The following is a 22,429-nucleotide window of genomic DNA, read 5'->3' as shown; positions in this document are numbered from 1 at the left end:
TTTTTCTATCTTCCCTCTCTCTCTCTCCCAGCTGCTACCCAACTTCACCTTTGGACTGCTTCGTTCAAGGCCGTCCCAACAACTACCATCCGAGCTGGAGCGCAAAGGGGAGGCGGGCCAAACCACACACACGACATGGACTGATGAACTGAAATGCCACATACACGCCACACACACTCCCTCCCCCACTCTCAACATCTCCACCACACTTTTCTGCTGACGACAAGTGGTGATGACGTGTTGCACTGATGCGACAGCTAATCTGTTGGTCTGATAGAAATTTGTCTCACGTGTCTTGCTGTATATATGCACAGGTTGGCTTTTTTTTTGTCTTTCACTTCTAATCATGACTCCTTTTTCAAACCGTGATCTGAATTGACTTATCCCCCCCCCCCCCCCCCCCCCCCCCCCCCCACCCACACCCACCCACACACACACACACACACACAACTTCTGTCTGAGTTTGTTAACTTTGATTCCTTTTCAAGACGGAGCGCCGTAATTGACTGCCTGGGCGTCTTTAAAACTAAAGCAATTTCGTTGTAACTTCTAACTTCTGTAACTTGTTGCAATGACAATAAACGGAATACACTATTCTGATTCTGACATGAATAATCAAACATCCAGAGATGAGCAGAACAACAGAATATGGTTCATTCAAAAACAAAAACAACAGATATAACAGCCATGATCAGAAGCTCTCCTTAATCTGACTGTTTAGCCTGTCAGATGCAGAGAAGGCCTTCATGAAGGAAACAACGCCTGGATTCATCAAATCAAATCAGTCTTTATTTATAAAGCTCCTTCCATTCAAAAGAATTACAACCTTAAAGTATGAGATATGATCAAATAAATGAAGTATACAAGTTAAAATGAAAAGGAAAACTGCTTCATGAAATTAGAGTGTCAGACAAATGTAAAGCTCAGTTAAAAGCCTGATTAAAAAGCTGTTTTCAGTCTTTAGCCTCCAGCTAAACTGTGTTCTCCAATCCATGGCCCAGGGGAACGTATTTTGGACCTCAATACTCTCATGGTAGCATCATGTCAGCATTGTTTTTTCCTTTGCTAGCATCATGCCATGTTGGCATAGTGCAGTGCTTCTCAATTATTTTCTGTTACGCCCCCCCCAGCAAGAAGAAAACAATCACGCCCCCCACCCACTCTCCGCCGCAACTATAAATAATAGCATTTATCTATAAAATTGTTATAGGTACACCTCTGCATAACATCCTTGTTAACATTAAAGAAAACAAAAAAGAGAGATACAGTTCAACTTACAAGAATGACTTTGTTAACATTGTTTATTAGTCTGAAAAAAAAAGATTTTAAGTGCATCAATTTGCCTGAAATTCAAAAAATAATAATATCCTTGTTTAAACTGTAAAGATTTTTGACAGACTTATTGCACCATTTGCTGCTGGAAAATAAAATTAAACAAAATCAATACATAATAACAAATTCAAATTCACTTCAGCAACATTAGCTCAGGAGCACAATATATAAAACACTTTAACCTCCATCCATCCATTTTCTACCGCTTACCCGGGGCCGGGTCGCGGGGGCAGCAGTCTCAGCAGGGATGACCAGACTTCCCTGTCCCCAGACACTTCCTCCAGCTCCTCTGGGAGGATCCCAAGGCGTTCCCAGGCCAGCCGAGAGACACAGTCTCTCCAGTGTGTCCTGAGTCTTCCCCGGGGTCTCCTCCCAGTGGGACATGCCCAGAACACCTCACCAGGCAGGCGTCCAGGAGGCATCCCAACCAGATGCTGAGCCACCTCAGCTGGTTCCTCTCGATGTGGAGGAGAAGCGGCTCTACTCTGAGCTCCTCCCTGGTGACTGAGCTCCTCACCCTATCTCTAAGGGAGCGCCCAGCCACCCTACGGAGGAAGCTCATTTCGGCCGCTTGTATCCGGGATCTTGTCCTTTCAGTCATGACCCAAAGTTCATGACCATAGGTGAGGGTAGGAACGTAGATTGACCGGTAAATCGAGAGCTTCGGCTTTCGGCTCAGCTCCCTCTTCACCACAACGGAACGATACAACGACCGCATCACTGCAGCCGCTGCACCGATCCGCCTATCAATCTCACGCTCCATCCGTCCCCCACTGTGAACAAGACCCCAAGATACTTAAACTCCTCCACCTGGACCAGAGTCTCTCCACCGAGCTGGAGAGGGCAAGCCATCTTCTTCCGGTCGAGGACCATGGCCTCGGATTTGGAGGTGCTGATCCTCATCCCTGTCGCTTCACACTCGGCTGCGAACCACCCCAGTGCATGCTGTAGGTCCTGGTTCGATGAAGCCAACAGGACAACATCATCTGCAAAAAGCAGAGATGAAATCCTGTGGTCCCCGAACCGGACCCCCTCCGGCCCCTGGCTGTACCTAGAAATTCTGTCCATAAAGATTATAAACAGAACCGATGACAAAGGGCAGCCCTGCCAGAGTCCAACATGCACCGGGAACAGGTCCGACTTACTGCCGGCAATGCGGACCAGACTCCTACTCCGGTCATACAGAAACCGGACGGCCCTCAACAAGGGGCCCTGGACTCCGTATTCCCGGAGCACCCCCCACAAGATACCACGAGGGACACGGTCAAACGCCTTCTACAAGTCCACAAAACACATGTGGACTGGTTGGGCGAACTCCCACGAACCCTCGAGCCCCTATGGAGGGTGTAGAGCTGGTCCAGTGTTCCACGACCAGGATGAAAACCGCATTGTTCCTCCTGGAACCGAGGTTCGACTATTGGTCGAATCCTCCTCTCCAGTACCCTGGAATAGACTTTCCCAGGGAGGCTGAGGAGTGTGATCCCCCTATAGTTGGAGCACAGCCTCCGGTCCCCCTTTTTAAAAGGTGCAGGGATGCGACCCTCTCGTTCACTGGGGAAAACTCCAACACATGGGCTGAGCTGTGGGGCTGTAAGCAAACCCACACCAGCCCGCCGCCTCTCACCGTGGGCAACACCAGAGAAGTGGAGTGTCCAGCTCTTCTCAAGAGGTTGGGTTCCAGAGCCCAGGCTATGCGTGGAGGTGAGCCCGACGATTTTTGCTGGTACCTCTCAACTTCCCTCACAAGCTCGGGCTTCTTCCCCCCCAACGAGGTGATATTCCATGTCCCCAGAGCTAGTCTCTGTGTCGGAGGATCGGGTCGCCGGGCACCCTGCCATCGGCTGCCACCCAATCCACATTGCACCCGGCCCCTATGTTTCCCTCGGCGGGTGGTGGGTCCACCAGAGGACTGGCCCATATCGCCCCTTCGGGCTGAGCCCGGCCGGGCCCCAACACACACATACACACTTTAACCTACAAAAAAAAAAAAAAAAAAAAAAAAAACAAAAAAAAAAACAATTTGTGCTGATTTTTTTTTTCCTTTTTTATCAAAATGAGGAAGCCAGGATTAATGGCTACAATGAGCACATTTTGCAGTGCACAGCTTCTCAAAGCGAGGTTTGAAGCATGATATTGCAACTCTCAGCTCCTGGTCAATGTTTAGCTGGGACCTGTACTTGGTCTTCAGTGCAGCAACAGCAGAGAAACCAGTCTCACAAAGGTAAGAAGTTGCAAAAGGAAGCATAATGCCCACAGCCCTCTGCCCTAAGAGTGGATACTGCCTCTCTACACTCAGCCAGAATTGTCTTTTTTGACTCACTATCTTCATCTCTCTCCGCCTTTCTTTTCATTCCTTTTAAAAAAAAAAAAATGTCTTCATGTTGTCTCAGGGTTTGTTTACTGGATTCACATCGCCAGCTCATTGCAAAAAAAGCCTACACTGTAGAGCTGTGCACACTCTGACAATGAGAGCGCTACTGCCAACTACTGGAGTGGATGTGCAGTTACACTTTATTTTAGTACGGCGGGAAAAACAAAAGCATGTTCCCCAGGGTCACCCCCCCACCTTCTGATAGGCCCCTCCCACCTTCTGATAGGCTCCTCCTCCTCCCTGCTGTCAGAGACAGAAGCTATGTTTGAAACCACATACTTACTTACTACTCATACTAACTTATTGAGTGTGCAGTGCGTTTACAATGGCAGTATGCGATTTGTGAGTATGCGAGAAGTTCCCAGATGCATACTGCATTCGCCAGAAATGTTGAGTATACATCGTGGGTTTACTACTCATCCTGAAATTACCCAAGATGCAACGCGACGGACAGCGGGAGAACGGGAGCCGATGAGCGCAGAGAAGCAGCAGCAACAACAGCAGCAGCATCATGATACATGCACCTTTGCAAGTAGAGCCGATCTTCGTTGACGAGCCGAACAAACTCTCCGTCGGTAAGGCATCGTAACTGGTCCAATTCCATTGACGGGACAACGGTCCAAACGGCGATGTTAAGCGAGATATATTGCTGAAAGGTTGGCTTCTTGTTTTCAAAGTAAAAGCACAGATTTATCACTGAGGTTTTTTTTGCATTAGGAAGTGAAAGGGGTGGTTTATTTTTGTGAAAATAACCGGAAGTGCGCTGCTCACTGCGGCTGGCTTAAATTTCGTCGAATTCGTCCGAACAAAATCATAAACGGTTGGTATTCGGACAAATAAACGACACACTGGGGCTCTAAACGACCACTTTTTCGCCTAATTTTTAAAAAAATCTCGATAAAGTGATACATTTGAAGAGTTTAGAGCTAAAGTGAAATCAGCTTTAGCCGGTCGATTTTGGCCTGGGGAGGAGTGCAATTGCCTTGTAAACCAGACCCGCCCACTCCTCATCCGTTTGGATTTTGGAGATGAGCTCAGTCTGGGTAGGAGCCCATAGAAAGGGATTTCACGCAGTCCTGAAACGGCTGAGCCAATCAGCTTTGCCGCTTTTTGTTTTCAAAGTTTTTTGGTGAATTCCGTGGCTAAACCGTAAGTGACGCTATCGCTGCGCGTATCGGAGATGACGGACTTCAACTTTAACCATCGTCTGAAAGCTGCAATCAGTCAAGTTGTAGCCAAAATACCAAGAATTACAACAGTCAAGCAAGAGCAAGAGGCTGCGCCTGGTGAGTTTCTAACAGGAAAAGATGTTTTCGCATGTCTTTGCGTGTAAGGAAGCTAGAGCTAATGAGCTAATGCTAATCCTCAGAGAAGAGAACGCATTTTGATGACGTATTTGTTTTGAAGTGCTGATTGGCTGAAGTGCGCTGTCAGTCAAAGGTGTAACCGACACCCCGTGCAAGAAGTTTCAATGGGCTCCTATCCAGACTAAGCTTAACTCCAAATCCAAATGTGGATGAGGAGTGAGCGGATCTGGTTTACGAGGCTAGGAGTGCAATGCATTGTGGGTTATTATGTAGTATGCTGTAGTGTAAACGCTTTGTGTACTGTCTGATGGACTGGGTATGCAGTATGCAGTATGGACAGTATGGGTATTGAAGTATGTAGTAGACAGTATGCAGTTTCGAACACAGCCAGAGTCGGTCCTTCCTACAGAGGACCCAGACTCACTGAAGAACCATACAGCCGGAGGTGAAAGCCAGCATATAGACGTTCAGTGAATGTCGTGTTGAAAGTGTAGAGGTGGATCAGAGAGTCAGAGGAGACTCTGAAGAAGGACAGAGAGCCAGCAGGACAGTCCACATACACTGCTACTCTACCAGACTTGGAGGAGAAGAAGGAGGAGGAGAGGAATGTTGCTCTGTTATTGTGCCAGACAGAGTAACCTTCATCACTGCACTCCAGACTCCAGGACTGATGATTCTCTCCAAACACACACTCATCATAGCGTCCTTTCCTTCTGATTCCTCTGTAACTCACTGATATATCAACACCTTCGCTCCACTCGACCTCCCAGTAACATCGACCACTCAGATCATTTCTACACAGCAGCTGGGGACAGTAATCAAATCTGTGAGGATGATGAGGATACGGCTGCTCTTCATCCACATGTGTCACCTTCCTGTTGTTGTTGGACAGTTTGAGGAATCTGTTCATGGAGTTTTCATCCAGTTGAAGTTGAGAGAAATCTGATGGAGAGAAAAAGGGTTCAGTCCTGATGTGACACGTGATGGATTTGTTGTTTGTGGACTTCCTGACATGTTGTTGATGGAGAGAAAGTTTGATGAGGACACTTTTTGTCAGGCTTCTCTTGTCAGGAATGTTTGAATGAATCCAAAGCTTTGATTGAAAGACAAACGGACAGTGATGAGTCCAACTTACACTTCCTCAGTCCAGGTTTGAGCCTCTGCTGTCCACCATGGTCCACCCTGCAGGGAGAGAGAGAGAGAGAGAGAGAGAGAGAGAGAGAGAGAGAGAGAGAGAGAGAGAGAGAGAGAGAGAGAGACAGACAGAGAGAGAGAGAGAGAGAGAGAGAGAGACCTTTAATCCTCTCATCAGCATGGCAGTGGACCAATATGCTGCTTTATGGAAATGATGTTTACTGTTGTTGCCACAGTCCACATCAATATCAAACACTGTCCAGAATCATCTCCAGGATCACATCACCCACCTCTGTTTCCCAAACTACAGTGCAGGACCAGGGTCACAAAACGTGATGTGTTAATCACGTGTCAAATAAATTAGTTGCGTTAATAGGAATGTGAATGATGTGGTTATTATGGGGTGATTTTGACAGCCCTGCTATCAGTCCATACATCCTTCAATGTATCTATACCAATACATTACTAGAGGAACAAAAACTAAATACAAGCTATAGACATCACTAGATTACCCAAAACATGCATCCCCCCCCCCCCCCACACACACACACACACACACACACACACACAACCACACACACACACACACACTGACTGACAATTTGCCAAGGCTGAGCAGCTCCGGGTGACGCCAATCTCAGACAAAACCCCAAACTACTGCGGCAAAACAAAATCTTGACACGCTGCAAATATGGCCAATCAACAACGAAACAAGATTAGAATATCATGAGTGGTATCTGTGATATGTCTAAGAAGCAAACAAGGTCGCAAACAAAGCTAAGTGAACACGGCCACGCTGCGCAGGTGTCGGAGACTAACATGGCAGGTAAAGACTCTGCCGAGTTATTTGTGTTGATCCGAACCATAAGAGAAGAAATCAATACAGCGATTGATAAACTGCAGCCGCAACTTGATGCCATTAAAAGTGATGTGATTGCGTGTTCTAATAAAGTCGCCGCTATGGAGGAATCATTGAACCGCATGGAAACCAGAGTGACGACGCTGGAGACTGCGAATGAAAGTTTGCGTAAAAAGAACACAGACCTGAAGGAGAAAATCGATCGTATGGAGAATCACAGTCAGAAATATAACATCTGCATTCTCGGCTTGACTCGAGATGTTGAGAAGGGAAATCCGTTATGTGTCTGCTTTGCTGAAGGATCTGTTCAGGGATAAACTCCAGCACGCACCTGAAGTGGAAAATGCACACCGCATTGGACCCGTGACCAAATCTGGACAGCGCGCAATGATCGTAAGGATGCACAGACTGCATTGTTTTTTTTTTGTGGTTTTTATACAGCACTTTTCAGGACACTCATAGACACTTTTACATTGCATTATTCATTCACACCATACTGGGTGGTGGTAAGCTACTGCTGTAGCCACAGCTGCCCTGGGGCAGACTGACAGAAGCGAGGCTGCCAATCTGCACCATCGGCCCCTCCGACCACCACCAACCATTCACTCTCCCAACTTTCATACTAGGCAAGGTGGGTGAAGTGTCTTGCCCAAGGACACAACGACAGTTTTACGCCTGCGGGAGCGGGGATCGAACCGCCAACCTTCCGGTTATAAGACGACCTGCTCTACCAACTGAGCTACTGTCGCCCCAAGACTGGAAACGAGAGAGGAGATTTTGCACATTGCAAAGAGAGAAAAGCTGTTGGAGATTCATGGAATGAAGCTGCACATGTCTCCTGACTTTACTGTGGAGACAGCGAGGGCCAGATCGCGTTTCCATGACGTGAGGAACAAACTGTGGAGAGCAGGGGTGAAACATGGGATTATACACCCAGCCACTCTGATTGTGACTTTTAAAGAAGAGATCATGAAGTTTACAGACCATCGAACCGCAGAGACATTCTTCAAGACTGTGGTTGAACCAGAAATGCGAAACCAAGGTGATGAACGCTGATGACAAAACACAGGTATTCACATTATGCATGCGGCTGTGACTTAAACATTTATTTAAGACTGCTTCATTATTTCTATGTATACAGCCTAAGTGCTTTTGGAATCTCGGTTTAAAGGTGTAATACAACATTTTCTCAAAAAGACGAAGCCCCACGTCTGTTACTCACTTTTTGAACAACGCCATGCGCCAGACCATCCGCCCGGCTCTCCTGCTTCACCCAGGAAACGCGGAAGTGTACGAGCGCGATCTCCTCTTCTCCGGCGTGCACGGCTCTGTTTACAGTTTCTGCGATCCGCCTCGTTCATAAATAAAGCTTTTTTTCCGAAACAGTTACAGTTTCATTATGTCAGACTCGCCATCGGTCAGTACTAGCTCAGAAGCTCACGGCTACATAAACACTCTGAATGCGCAAAAGGGAGAAGCTGATTGGGCGCAAGCACGTAGAACCGCCTTACGAAAGCAGCTCGTCAGAATGACTGACAAACAGACCCACCAGTTATTTAGGTGATCCACCCGGAAATCAAAATGTTGTATTACACCTTTAAATTATGTCAGTCATCTTCGGCCCTGTCCACACTGAGCCAAAACGGTCATATTTTACAAAATGAATTGCGTAAAGACGGAGTCAGCAAAAAAAAAAAAAGCATCCACATTAGTGAACTGAAGATGCATGTAAATGCTGTAATACATATGCCACGCCCACTGGCGGCGCTGAAGTGCAATAATAGTTGGGTAGTGCGCATGCGTATAAAAGCGTGTTGTATTCATGTTGTAAACAAACGCAAGAGATGGCGACCTCCAGAGAGAAAGTTAAGGAAAGTTTGGTGTGGACGGACGACGAGGTACAATTACTATTTTGCACAAATATTTAAAAAACATTTTGAAGCGCCATGATTGTTGTGGTTCTGTCGGACTTCCGCGCGTGCGTCCTGTTGTAGAGGTGGAGCGATGACGCAATCTCCTCAATAAATATGTGCGGCAAAGGCATAACAGCGGAGACGTCTCAGGCGCGTCTTCAGATTTTTCCACTCTGGGACCCGGTTTCAAACTTTGTCGTTTTCAGAGCCCTGTGACGCTGGCTCCCTGTGGACGATGGGTGACTTAGTACAAATATTTGTGCGGATTTGTCTGAGCTTGGCTCTGTGTGGACAGGGCCTTAGAAGATAATGACCGTCTTGAAGGATGAAATAATAACCACATAGGTAAAGAGTAAAAAGTAAGTCTGGGTTGGTTACACATCCTATTTAGTTGTCACTGACATATGTTGGCAAAGGGGGTGTGCAGATGTGTGTATGTGTATCAGTGTGTGTCTTTGTGTGGTCGTTGCTGTTTATTTTGTTTATTTGATAGCTCTTCATTAGATAACTGTTGGATAAAAAGTTTGAGTAAAGTATGTAATGGTGATGGATAAAGTACTTTCACAAAAAGGTTTGAAAATAGCTCATTTAAATATCTGTAGTCTATGGAATAAGATTCAAGATGTTACTGTGCTTCTTGGAAACAATAATTTGCACATTTTGGCAATATCAGAGAATATAGAATATACTTTCTGTCAAAATGGTATGACGTCATATAAATTTAATCATCAAAAAAAAATACCTGAAAAATAAAAGTCCCGCCCCCAGCACCCCCCCGCCTGCCCCCGCCCCCGCCCCCGCCATTCTTCCGGAATGAGGTCATGTCTGAGTAAAAGGCGGGAAATTTAAAAAAGGGGTTCTGTCTTTCCATAGGCGTAAGAGTGAGTCAAGATTTGCATTTGCTATATTGTAGATGTGTACTGGCTGCTCTGTAGTCTGCATGAATGTGTTGAACTTCCATCCAGAGAGCAGGGTTCTCTTTGAGTGGGAGTTCAGGGAGGTAAGAATCGCGGGCTTTTTTTTTTTTTGGAGGGAAAGTTTCATATGTCAGGCTGAGGGATGATGATGAGAACCAGATGTAGTAATGTAAATATCACGTGTCAGTGTCAGCAGAAAAAGAGCGGGAAAGTTAGCCTGTCACAAGGTTGCCATTGTATGTTGCGGGCTGAGGGATGATGATGAGAACCAGATGTAGTAATGTAAATATCACGTGTCAGTGTCAGCAGAAAAAGAGCGGGAAATTTAGTGAAACACAAGCTTGCCATTGTATGTTGCGGGCTGAAGGCTGATGAGAACCAGATGTAGTAATATGAGAAACAGATGTGAGACGGGGAAAGTGGGCGTGCATTGTACTGTACTGTATATAAAATGTTTCACATAAGTGTGATCATAGCAGTGGAATCGTTACTCGGCAGGGAAAAAACATGGAGAAAGATCTGTTGATGAAAAAGACGTGGCGTCTTGATGGTGGCCGGGGGTTGTTAGTCAAATTTAAGAGTGGTGGAGTATCGCCACACGTCGATCTATACAGCTATGAAACCACGCCTGAGGTCTATCATCTGAAAATCTACCCTAAAGAATTTAACGGTCTGAAGGATGCTATTGAAGAATATATTGATTATATTGAACGTGTTCACAGCGATGGGCGTGTACAACTGAGCTCTATGCGTGCAAGTATACCGACATGGACTGATCGTAAAGTTCGTCCTCTAGCCGGTACTTTCATGGTGGACTGTTCCAGATCTCACATCTGGTTACTGGTCCGATTTCGACGTGATTTCCACCCTGAAGAAAGACCAAAGACGGTGATGGAGAAAGAGCGCTACTACCCAATTCAGCTGGCATTCAAGGTGACAGACTTCCCACAGCTGCGCGACCTCTTACAAGAAATGAAGAGTTTTTTCAACGAGGAAGAAAGGAAGCAAAAACAAATGCTGTTGGAAAAGAGATTGACAAGACAGTCTGGTGATCGCATTTCAGAGCTAACTTTCACACTTTCACTTGAACAGGACAAGGGAAGAAAAAAAAAATGAATGGGAAATTGTGTACCTTTGCTTTTGGTAAAGTGAGTGTAAGTACAGTGGAAAATGTGTTGTAAGTAATGAAAGTAAAACCTCCAGGGTTTGATGAACTTGATGTGCAACTTGAAATTAGTAGATGATGTGATTTCGATGCCTGTGTGTCACATCATTAATCCAAGTTTAGAAAAGAGTAAATGCCCTGTCAAATGGAAAACAGCTAAAATCATTCCTATTCCGAAAAACACTAAAGAACTCTTTTCTGGGAAAAATAGTAGGCCTGTTAGTATTTTGCCCATTTTGACTAAAATTATGAAGAAGATAGTTTTTGATCAAATCACTCAATATTTTTGTAAAAATGGTTTGAATTCACCGTGTCAATATGCTTATAAGAAAGGGCACTCCACAATGACTGCCTGAACTCAGATGACTGATGATTGGTCACATGATATTGATAAAGGGAAATTAATTGGGACTGTATTGCTAGATCTGAGTGCAGCGTTTGACTTGATCATGATTTAATGTTGGAAGAGCTAAGTTGTTGTGGTTTTAAAAATTCTGCAATTCTATTGATTAAAAGTTACCTTATTAATAGAGATTATACCGTATTGTTTATTGGTAGTTATTCAGAGACAAGGCCTCTCTCATGTGGAGTGCCGCAAGGGAGTTGTCTAAGACCATTGTTATTTTCCATTTATACAAATGATTTGCCTTTATTTTGGAACATGCCACTCTTGTTCTATATGCAGATGATTCAACGAGTTATGTGTCTGGTGACAATATTGTAGAATTGAATACATTACTGAATAATGAATTAAAATTAGTAGAATATTGGATCAATGAAAATAAGTTGGTAATTAATGCTGAGAAATCTAAATGCATGGTCATAGGCTCATCATATTGTTTAAAAGACTCTCCTGTTTTGCGTTTGTCTGTAGGAAGCACAATCATTGAACAAGTCACTGAGGCCAAGCTGTAACTGTGGGCAGCCTGCTTACCTGGAATCATCAAATAAAACAGATATTAAATAAAATGGGCAGAAGTATGGCAGCAGTTCGAAATTGTAGAAAACGTATACCACACTGAATAAGGAAGATTTTGGTTGAATCAATAGTTTTGTGCCATTTAGATTGTTTTATTATTTGTTGAGCCACTACAAAAACTACCGTATTGGCCCGAATATAAGACAATGTTTTTTTTTCCAGAAATTGCATTCTCAAAAGTGGGGTCGTGTTATAATCGCGGACTTACGGTAGATGGTCAATACGCATCCACGCCGCTAGATGGAGCCAAAGTATCACTGACCAGAGAGCGAGTGGAGCGATGAAATGAGATCAAATGATCTGATGAAAAATGGCGGATCATCTGGAACAAAGGGGCTGAACGCTGGACAACTGAGCAAACAACAGAGGAGAAGTTATGATACCAACTTTAAACTGATGGTGATCAACGCAGCAGAGTCATCAAACTACTGCCAAGCCGCCAGGAGGTCTGGTGGAGCAGAGCCTCGTTCTTATTGGAGAGCACAGAAAAACGCCTACAGATGCTAACGCTATGAGAAAAGCTTTCCGTGGTCCCAGGAGAGACGCTTCAGAGAGACTGATAGAAGGGTGAGAGAATACGTCTCTGAAAAACGGAAAGACGGAATGTCCACCACCAGAGCCTGATTCAGCTGAAGGCACTGGAAAGTTATTTACATCATTTATGCAGTTTGAACCCCTTGAGGCTTCTTATTTTTTCATTTTATATCTCGTGAAATGTTATCTCAGTAGTGAGTTTTTGAGTTTATTATAATTGTATAATAAAAATTTCTTTTATGGGTGACCTCATTGTCTTCAGCATTTTTTTTTTTTTTTTTTTCACAAAATGATCTTTGAAAAATAGGGGTCGTGTTATAATCGGAGTCGTCTTATATTCGGGCCAATACGGTAATATGAATAAACTTGAAGTTGCACACAATAAAGTAGCTCGGCTTGTCCTAAACTGTTCTTTTAGGACAAGCATTGAATACATGCATAACCAGCTGGCGTGGCTGCGAGTAAAAAGTAGAATACATTATTCTCTCACAAAATTTATTAGAATAAATGAATGAATGAATGAATGAATGAATGAATGAGTTTATTTGAGTATTTTGTATATAAAAAAACAGTACAAAAAGACAATACAAAGCAATATTTGACACTCAAAAGGAGTAGGTTGGAAGTTCAAAGAACTTATTGGAATCCTACCCCTCATTCTACAAAGAATGATGCTTTAGTGTAACACCTTGTTGCTGGATTCTCCCTTGTAACTTATGTACAGCATCATTTTATACATATCTCTGTATATACATATATATACATATAAACATTTGCACATGTGCTCTTGTATGTCTACTAGATATACATACGAATACATGTATATACAGAGATGGTACATTCGTTTATGGTAGAAAAAAATGAAATAATGGATAAAACAATTGGAAAGGTATATTGTACATTATTGTTTGTATTTCTACAATTTGTCATTTATGGTCATATAAACTAAAAACAATAGCTAAAAGAAATAGAGAGTTAAGGTTGTATGGTATTTATGTTCATACACATTATCATTTATGATCGTCTAAACTTAAAGAAATGGATACAAGAGACAGAAAAGGCATGTTGCACTTTATCATTTATGTTCGTACAAATTTTCATTTATGATCATATGAACGTAAAGTATTGGATAAAAAAAGATGGAAAAGGAATGTCGTACGTTATCATTTATGTTCGTACACATTATTGTTTATGATCGTTTAAACTTAAAGTAATGGATAAAGGAAAGAGAATCGTACAATCTACATATTGTTTTGGTTTAGACACTCAGTACTAACACACAGTTACTGTTTTTCTTCTTCAGCATATTTATTCATGAAATGATTTTTGTAAAGTGCTTTGAAATGTATTAAGTCTTTAGCCGCTTTGATATTGTCGTCCAGACTGTTCCACATTTTCATGCCACATCTAGTGATACACATTCTTTTTCGAAATGTTCGGGAGAACTGTATATTCAGATCAGTTTCCCTTCTCAAGTTATATTTTCCTTCTCTCGTGAGAAACATTTTTTGAATATTTGTTATAAGTAGCCCCTGTTTTACTTTGAAAAGTAATATATGTGTTTTGTATTGAACAAGGTCTCTAAATTTTAATGTTTTTAATTGAAGAAAGAGGGCATTTGTATGGGCACAATATTCTGCTAAGTGTACAATTCTAATTGCCTTTTTATGTACCCTACAAAGCAATTCAGAATTACTTTTGAAAGAGTTTCCCCAAATCTCTACACAGTAGGTTAAATAAGGTAAGATGAGGGCACAATAGATTGTATACAGGGCTTTCCTGTCTAGATAGTATTTGCATTTGTTCATTAGGACTACAATCTTTGCTGTTTTATTTTTAATTTTTATTATGTGTGGTTTCCAAGAAGTTTTGTGATCCAGAGTTACACCCAGAAATGTGTGCTCACATACTCTTTCCATTTTAATATTGTTAATTTCAACTTCCATTTGCTTATCAAGTTTACGTGTGCCAAAGTACATCATTTTTGTTTTAGATACATTAAGCGACAGTTGGTTTTTGTCAAACCAGTTTTTTAGCTTACACATTTCAGTAGCAATCTCTGTCAACAGTGTTTCAAAGTTCTCTCCTGAGCACAGAATAGTGGTATTGTTCTGTCAAAACTGGCTGCGAGCTGGCTCCGCCTCCCATCCCCCATCGGGAAGGAGAGGGAGCAGGTGATTCCTATCACCTGATTGATGCCCCTGGCCAACTGGGTGGAGAGATGACCTGCTTCACAGCTTTCCTGCTTGGAGCAGGAGACAGACCAGGGGAAAACACAGCTCTCTGGGAATGATCAGGAAAGGAAAGTTGTTCTTCCTTGGATTTCACCTTGTGCAAAACAACTCTTCAACTTGGATGGACAGCCGGTAAGAGCTGCAGAACGGTGACTGTGTCAAGAAGAAATGTTTGCAGTGCAGAAGCGCCTGGGACTCTCCAGTTGCAAATGAGACTTTAAGAATGTTTTCTTTTCATTAATATTTAATTGAGGTGATGAAGTTTAAGTTAAAATTCACTGAAAAGTAACTAAGTTAATGTATTGTGAGGAAAAGCATTTGATTTATTTGCTACCTTAAACTGATAAGTAAATTTAATATTCAGAATCTACCTTTGTTAGGATTGCTTGGTACTTTGTGGCCAGATCATTGTTAGCTCTTCATTACTTTTGTGAAAAAGTCTAAATACTACTCCCAGGAGTAATTGGTATATTTTGTTTTCCTGAAGGTTTTTCACCTAAAGAGAAGCCTAATAAGAAGCCCAAAGGAACTAAAAACCAGCTAAAGGTTTAGCTAAAATAAAATAAAATCAGATCCAAAGATTTATCTACAATAAAAGAATTGGAAAAAGAAAACTTTGAATTCTTCTTCTTCTTTGAGTGGAATCCTGCCACATCCATACGAAGAGAACGCTCTTTTCAAGTCCAGAGCAGCACAAAAACTTGGAGGACTTGACAGTGAAAAACCGGGTCATCAGTAAGAAACGGACTCAACAGAGAAAACCAACAGTGAAATCAGTGAAACCTGGTCCAGGAAGCGACGCAAAATGGCTGACTCTGTAATCCTGCAGCAACTAAAGACCAACAGAACGTCAGCAAAACGCCAATTCTCCAGACTGGCAAATACAATAACCAGAACGCACACCATGATGTCTGAGGAGGAGCTCAAGGAAAGCTTCAAAAAACTTACAACTGAAATAAACAAAGTCATAGAAGCAAATGATGATGTTGAAACTCAATACCTAGCAGAAAACAAATCTGGAGACTGGGACTCTGCTCCCATGCGACCCTGAACGCACCACTCACGTGACGGTGCACGACGCAAGATGGCGGCGCCCGGCTGCTAGATTCAACAACTTTTCTTTCCCGACTTTCCATCTGCTTCTGCTTTTTCGTTTTTTGGTTTTTCTTCGGCCCCCTCTTCCTTTTTTCACGGATTATCTTACTCACTTATCGACCTGGACGACTTAGAGGAATACATTGACCACTTTTTTGCATCATACTGCACAGTAAACATGGCCACTTCACCTACCTCCGGAAAATCCAGCTTCTCTCCAGCCTGCAAAAGACCCCGCTCAAACTCTCTACCCAGCTCAGGCTCATCTCCATCTTCATCCCCAAAGTCACTCCGCCATCCGGAGGTAAGCGACATTCTCATTTCAATAAACCAAAAACTCTCCGGACTCGACGCCAGAATTGCTCTCGTCGAAGTACTTCATAAAGAGTTTCAGTCACTCCGTCAAAGCCTAGAATTCAGCCACGAACAGATCGAAATCCTCACTAAAGAAAACAAAACTCTCCACAAATCCGTCAATACCATCAATAACCAGCTCACCTCTGTCACAACCCAGCTCACCTCCGTCACCGCCGAAAACAAAGCAATGAAAGAAACAATACTGGACTTACAAGCACGCAGTATGAGAGACAATTTGGTTTTTTCCGGCATCCCTGAACACACCACAGAAGACCCAGAGAAATCAGTTTTGGACTTTATTAAACACCAGCTCAAACTCCCCCCGGACACAGTCAAAAACATAACCTTCCACCGCGTTCACCGTTTAGGACAGAAAAACCCCAACAACAACCGACCCCGCCCAATTGTCGCCAAATTTGAACATTTTAAACAGAAAGAACTGGTTAAACAACAAGGAAAACAGCTAAAAGGAACGGACTTTGGACTCAACGATCAATACCCGAAAGAAATCATGGACAGACGCAAAAAACTCTTCCCCATCCGAAAACAAATGATATCTGAAGGAAAAAAGGCAATCATCTCTGTGGACAAACTTTACATCAACGGACAGTTATACCGCAGCAAGGACATCACCCCCTGGTTATATTAGCCCCCCTTCTCTCATGTAAATAACAGCCCAGCCCCCCTCCCCCCACACTTTCTCTCCCCTCTCCATGGACCTCCTCTCCGCCCCTCTTTCTCTCTCTCCGCCACTGTTTCCACACATGGACTCTCAGAAACATTTACTGTATGCACCTACATCTCGCTCCGCACACCACGTGCTTTGATAAGCAGCGCTGCCACCGTTTTTTGTTGTTCAATGTTTTTGTCTTGCTTGTAATTTCTGTGTTTGTTCTTTTCCTGTTTTGTTTTGTTAGAACAGAGACTCTCACACACACGCACTCACACACACACACACACATATCTCCACAGTCACACTCACATGAACACCCACTCAACATAATGTCCCCTTTTCTCTTTGAAATCAATCCACCTACATGTCAACTGTAAAATTTGTAACCTGGAATGTGCGTGGTATGGGCACACGGTTAAAGATAAATAAAATATTCAATCACCTCACCTCACTCCAGGCAGACATCTGTTTGTTACAAGAAACACACCTCTCAGAACTAGACAACACTAAACTACTATCATCCCAATTCACCCATTCATTTTCATCTCACTACAATAAAAAACAAAGAGGAGTTTGTATTTTAATTAGCAAATCAGTATCATTCATCCATAACTCCACCATCGCTGACCCAGAAGGAAGATTCGTAATCATTAACATATCAATCAACAATAGCTCCCTCACAATAGGTTCTCTATACGACCCAAACACTGACGACCCATCTTTTTTCAATAACTTCTTTTCATCCTTGTGCAGCTTTTCCGACTCTCAAATAATAATCGGTGGCGACTTCAACACAGTTTTAGACCCATCAATAGACAGATCCAACACATCCGGAAATAAACGCACCTGGCAATCTACAGAAACAATAATCCAGTTCATGAGAGATTTAGGTCTTGGTGACAGCTGGCGCCTTCAACATCCAACAGCAAAAGAATTCTCATTTTTCTCACCAGTACATCATTCATACTCACGTATTGACTTCTTTCTCACCAGTAATTCAATGATTCCAAACATTTCTGAACACTGTATCCACTCCATTATCATCAGTGACCATGCCCCAGTATCATTCAAATGGAATCACCCAAGACCACACAAACCAACCCCCAGATGGCGCTTCAACACATCACTCCTGAAAGAGGATGAATTTAACAACCTCATCGAAAAAGAGTGGGCATCCTTCCTGGAAATAAATGATTCCTCAAAGCCATCACCCACACTTTTATGGGAAACAGGTAAAGCTGTCCTAAGAGGAATCATCATATCGTACTCTGCCTTTAAAAAAAAGAAAGACAACAAGAATCTGAGTTAGAAGAAAAAATCAAACAACTTGAAATCACCAATGCAACTAACCCAACGGAAGAAAATGAGAAGAAATTAAGACAGTATAAATTAGAAATTAACCAAATACTGAATAAGAAAATCAGCTTTTTAATCAACAGACTCCGGCAAGAAAACTTCCACTACAATAACAAATCCGGAAAATACCTCGCAAATCAAATCAAAACAAATAAGGAAAAATCCACCATCCCCACCATCAAGAACTCAGCAGGGAAGCCAACTAACTCACCAGATGAAATCAATCAAGTATTCAAAGAATTTTATGCAAACCTTTACTTCTCAGAAAATAACTCAAAGGATGAGGACATAACATCATTTCTCACCAGCGTTAACTTACCCCACCTTTCCCCTGAACAAAAAAATACACTAGACTCCCCCCTAACGAATGAAGAAATACACTCTGCTCTCAATAAAATGCCCAACAATAAAGCTCCTGGACCTGATGGCTTCCCTGCTGAGTTCTACAAACACTTCTGGTCCGTCTTGGCCCCACTTTTCCAGAACATGTTATCTGAAATACAACAGAACTCCAAATTTCCTCCAAACATGAACACAGCCTCCATCTCACTCCTCCTCAAACCAAATAAGGATCCCACCCTGCCTTCAAGTTATCGTCCCATTTCACTCCTCAATGTTGACATAAAGATCATCACTAAAGCACTCTCCCACAGATTAGAAAAAATAATCCCATCCATAATTCATCCAGACCAAACAGGATTCATTAAAGGAAGACATTCAGCCAATAACACACGCAGACTGTTCAATATCATGCACCATTCGGCCACACACAATCATCCAACCATCATCACCACTTTAGATGCTGAAAAAGCCTTCGATAGAGTAAACTGGTCATTTCTCATCCATACCCTCAACAGATTTGGCTTTGGGGAATCATTTATTAACTGGGTCAGAACACTCTACACTTCACCTACAGCCACAGTCATTACTAACGGACAAACTTCACAAAAATTCACTCTTCACAGGGGGACCAGGCAAGGATGTCCACTCTCCCCCTCTCTGTTTACCATTTTCATTGAACCCCTAGCAGCAGCCATCCGTCAGAACCCCCTCATTACTGGAATCCAAACTCCCAACATGCACCATAAAATCAGCCTCTATGCAGACGATATTTTACTCTTCATTCAGAACCCACAATCGTCACTATCAGAAGTAATAAAAGTTATCAACTCTTTTTCCTCTCTCTCTGACTACTCCATAAACTGGAACAAATCATCCATACTCCCATTAAACACCAGCAGTCTGGATGTGGCAGCCCTCACCACACCCATCCCCTTCTGCACAAGTCACATCACTTACTTAGTTTCCACATTTCTCCCAGACTGTCAGAGTTGATTACTTTAAATTTCACTCCATTACTCAAAACAATAAACGATGATCTCCAACGATGGATGAACATACCACTATCACTATTAGGCAGAATAGCAACAATAAAGATGACAGTCCTCCCCAAAATTAACTATCTCCTTTCAATGATCCCCTCTCACCCACTTCTCATCTGGTTTAACTCTCTTGATTCATCCATCAATAAATTCTACTGGAAAAATAAACCCCCAAGAATAAAACTGACCACACTTCAGAAAACCAAAACATTAGGCGGACTCCATGCACCAAATTTTCACCACTATTCACTAGCAAATCAACTTCAGTATATCTACAAATGGACTCACCCCACTCCGTCAGACAACACTTGGTTAGACATAGAACAGACAGTTAGTAATGAAATATATTTAGCAGATTTACCATTTCTCACTCAGTCTATCAAAAAACACCCCTGTTTCAAAAACCCCACAATATCATCAGCTCTGACAGCCTGGTGGAAATTCCACAGCATCACTGACTCCACTCTGGCACCGTCACTCTTCACCCCCATCTGGCACAACCCGGACTTCACCAGCAATAAACAACCGTTACACTTCAAATAAAGGGATCACTCACCTCAAACACATCTTCAACAATAACACCCTGGTCCCATTCCCACTTCTGGTCCAGAAGTTCGGCATCAGGAGCCAACAGTTTTTACAATACCTACAGGTTTCATCATCCATCCAATCAGCAATGAAAAACAGAAACATAAACCTAGACCTCCCCCCTTCAGCTTCTACCCTCATTAATATCTCCTCTTCAAAAAAACTCTTATCTAAAATATCCAAGTTAATTTCACAGACCGATACAATATCATCCATACCTTCAGAAAAATGGCAAACAGATCTCACAATTGCTCCTGATGCCGACTTCTGGCCCCAAATTTGCAAGAACATTTTCTTCATGACAACAAATGCCAACTTACAACTCATCCAATACAAAATCATTCATAGAACACATCTGACTGGACAAAAAATGCAAAAAATGGGCTTCTCATCAACCGATAACTGTTCACACTGCACAGAAAACTGCACAGATACCTACATTCATGCAACCTGGCACTGCACACCTGTCCACCACTTCTGGAAAAACATTACAGACATCCTGTCACAAATCATGGGCTGCCACATCCCGCTTTCCCCCACCCTCTGTTTATTAGGAGACCTATCCACATCAAAACTTGATCATACAAAAAACCGCTTACTTCTCATGGCGCTAGCTGTTGCCAAGAAAACTATCCTCATGAACTGGAAATCACGGAACTCCATACATATTACACACTGGAAAAACCTCCTCATCGACTACATCTCTCTAGAAAATACAAACTCCTCTGATACCCCCCACAACCCCACCTGGCAAACATTCATTAACTTTCTGCAGTCATGACCCACAGCAAACCACTCTCACATAGCATACTTATTGTTGTTTTTGTTATTGTTATTGTTGTTTTTGTTGTTGTTGTCATCATTATTATTGGGGGTGGCAGAGGGTGCAGTGGTGTCGGTGTTGTGGTAGCAGTGATGTCTGTTGTTGTTGTCATTATTGTTGTTACTGTTATTGTTGTTCCTATTGTTGTTATTGTTATCGTTGCTCCTATTGTTGTTATCATTGTTGTTATTGTTGTGATTGTTGTTGTTATATTGAGGTTTATTTATTTATTTTTTATATTTTTTTTTTTTGCTGCAGCTGTCACTGATGGTCATGATGCTTGAGTTTGTTGCCTCCACCGCCACTGTTGATATCCTTGCGTTTGCTATTCATTTGTTTTTGCTTTGTATAATTTACTTGTTGATTTACTTTTTGTATTGTTATTATTTATTATTTTTTGTTTGTTTGTTGGTTTCCTTGGTGGTAGAGTTCTGTTGCTGTTATTATTGTTTTGATTATTTGGCTGTTGTTTTCCTTACAATTGTTTGTATATGTATGTATTGTGCACATGTGTGAATGTATGTATGAATGCAGGTATGAATGTGTATGTATATCTTTATGTATATGTGAAAAAAAAAAAGGGGTGGACTGTATATTTTTCAGGTTATGCACGCACGCACGCACGCACGCACGCACGCACACACACACACACACACACACACACACACACAAACACACCAAATAGCTTACTCATTAGTTGTTTAGTTTCTTTTTTTTTGTCTTTTTGTTTTTTGTTTTGTTTTCTTTTGCTTCCACTCTGTTTTCTGTTGTACGGCTTGTCGTGTTGCATGTCTCTGTCTGTCTGTATTGTTTATTCGTGTTTGCAATTAAAAAAAAAAAAAAAAAAAAGAAAACAAATCTGGGCGGGATGAAGAAGCGTTAAATGAAATGCAAAAAGCCGACTTAGAGAAATCTGCAATGGAGTGTGAGAAGAAGCTAGAAGAGCTCAAAGACCTCATTCAGAAGACACTATGGGAAAACTACGGAGAATATGAGCTGACAGTGGCAATACAAACAGCAGAAACAGAGGCAGACCGGGTAACAAATTTCCAACTAAGTGAAGACAAAGAAGCCTTTGACTTTATGATTGAACACCTGAAAAGTTTGGTGGGGACTGCAAAAAAGACCTTGGTGGAGTGGAAACGCTGGGCGCCCCCTGATGAGCAGAGGACGTTTCATGGTCGAGTGGCAGAGCTTGAGTTCATCCTTCCCAAGCTGATTTCCAGAAAGGCAGACTTCATCCAAACAAGAGCCAGAAAGGACTCGGAGAGAGCGATGGACGTGTCTGCAGTCAACTATCCAGCACCAGTCATCAGTCTGAAGCCAGCTTCTCTACCCAAGTTCACTGGCGTCAGACGCGAATTCCATCGCTGGAGAAAGGATTGGGAAGCCCTTCAAGCCCAAGGAGAA

General features: G+C 42.6%; 3 protein-coding genes across 3 annotated transcripts in view; all 3 read right to left on the bottom strand.

The window, feature by feature from the left end:
* The window catches only part of LOC115382176 (NACHT, LRR and PYD domains-containing protein 3-like), a 1,518,151-nt gene that overhangs the window by 1,395,151 nt on the left and 100,571 nt on the right, over nt 1-22,429 (bottom strand). The window lies entirely within an intron of this gene.
* LOC115382198 (NACHT, LRR and PYD domains-containing protein 3-like) overlaps nt 1-22,429 on the bottom strand; it is a gene marked incomplete at its 3' end in the record, with an annotated part of 406,576 nt that overhangs the window by 330,645 nt on the left and 53,502 nt on the right. The window lies entirely within an intron of this gene.
* LOC115381941 (NLR family CARD domain-containing protein 3-like) overlaps nt 1-22,429 on the bottom strand; it is a gene marked incomplete at its 5' end in the record, with an annotated part of 81,271 nt that overhangs the window by 32,052 nt on the left and 26,790 nt on the right. Inside the window, 2 exons of the mRNA XM_030083589.1 lie at nt 5,435-5,952; nt 6,146-6,192. Of these exons, the coding sequence (XP_029939449.1) occupies nt 5,435-5,952; nt 6,146-6,192 (565 nt within the window). The remainder of the gene's footprint in view (nt 1-5,434; nt 5,953-6,145; nt 6,193-22,429) is intronic.

This window comes from Salarias fasciatus, chromosome 23 (assembly GCF_902148845.1).
Source record: "Salarias fasciatus chromosome 23, fSalaFa1.1, whole genome shotgun sequence".
Lineage (NCBI taxonomy): Eukaryota > Metazoa > Chordata > Actinopteri > Blenniiformes > Blenniidae > Salarias > Salarias fasciatus.
The sequence above is the reverse complement of the archived record's forward strand: the minus strand, read 5'-3'. Positions and strand labels throughout refer to the sequence as shown.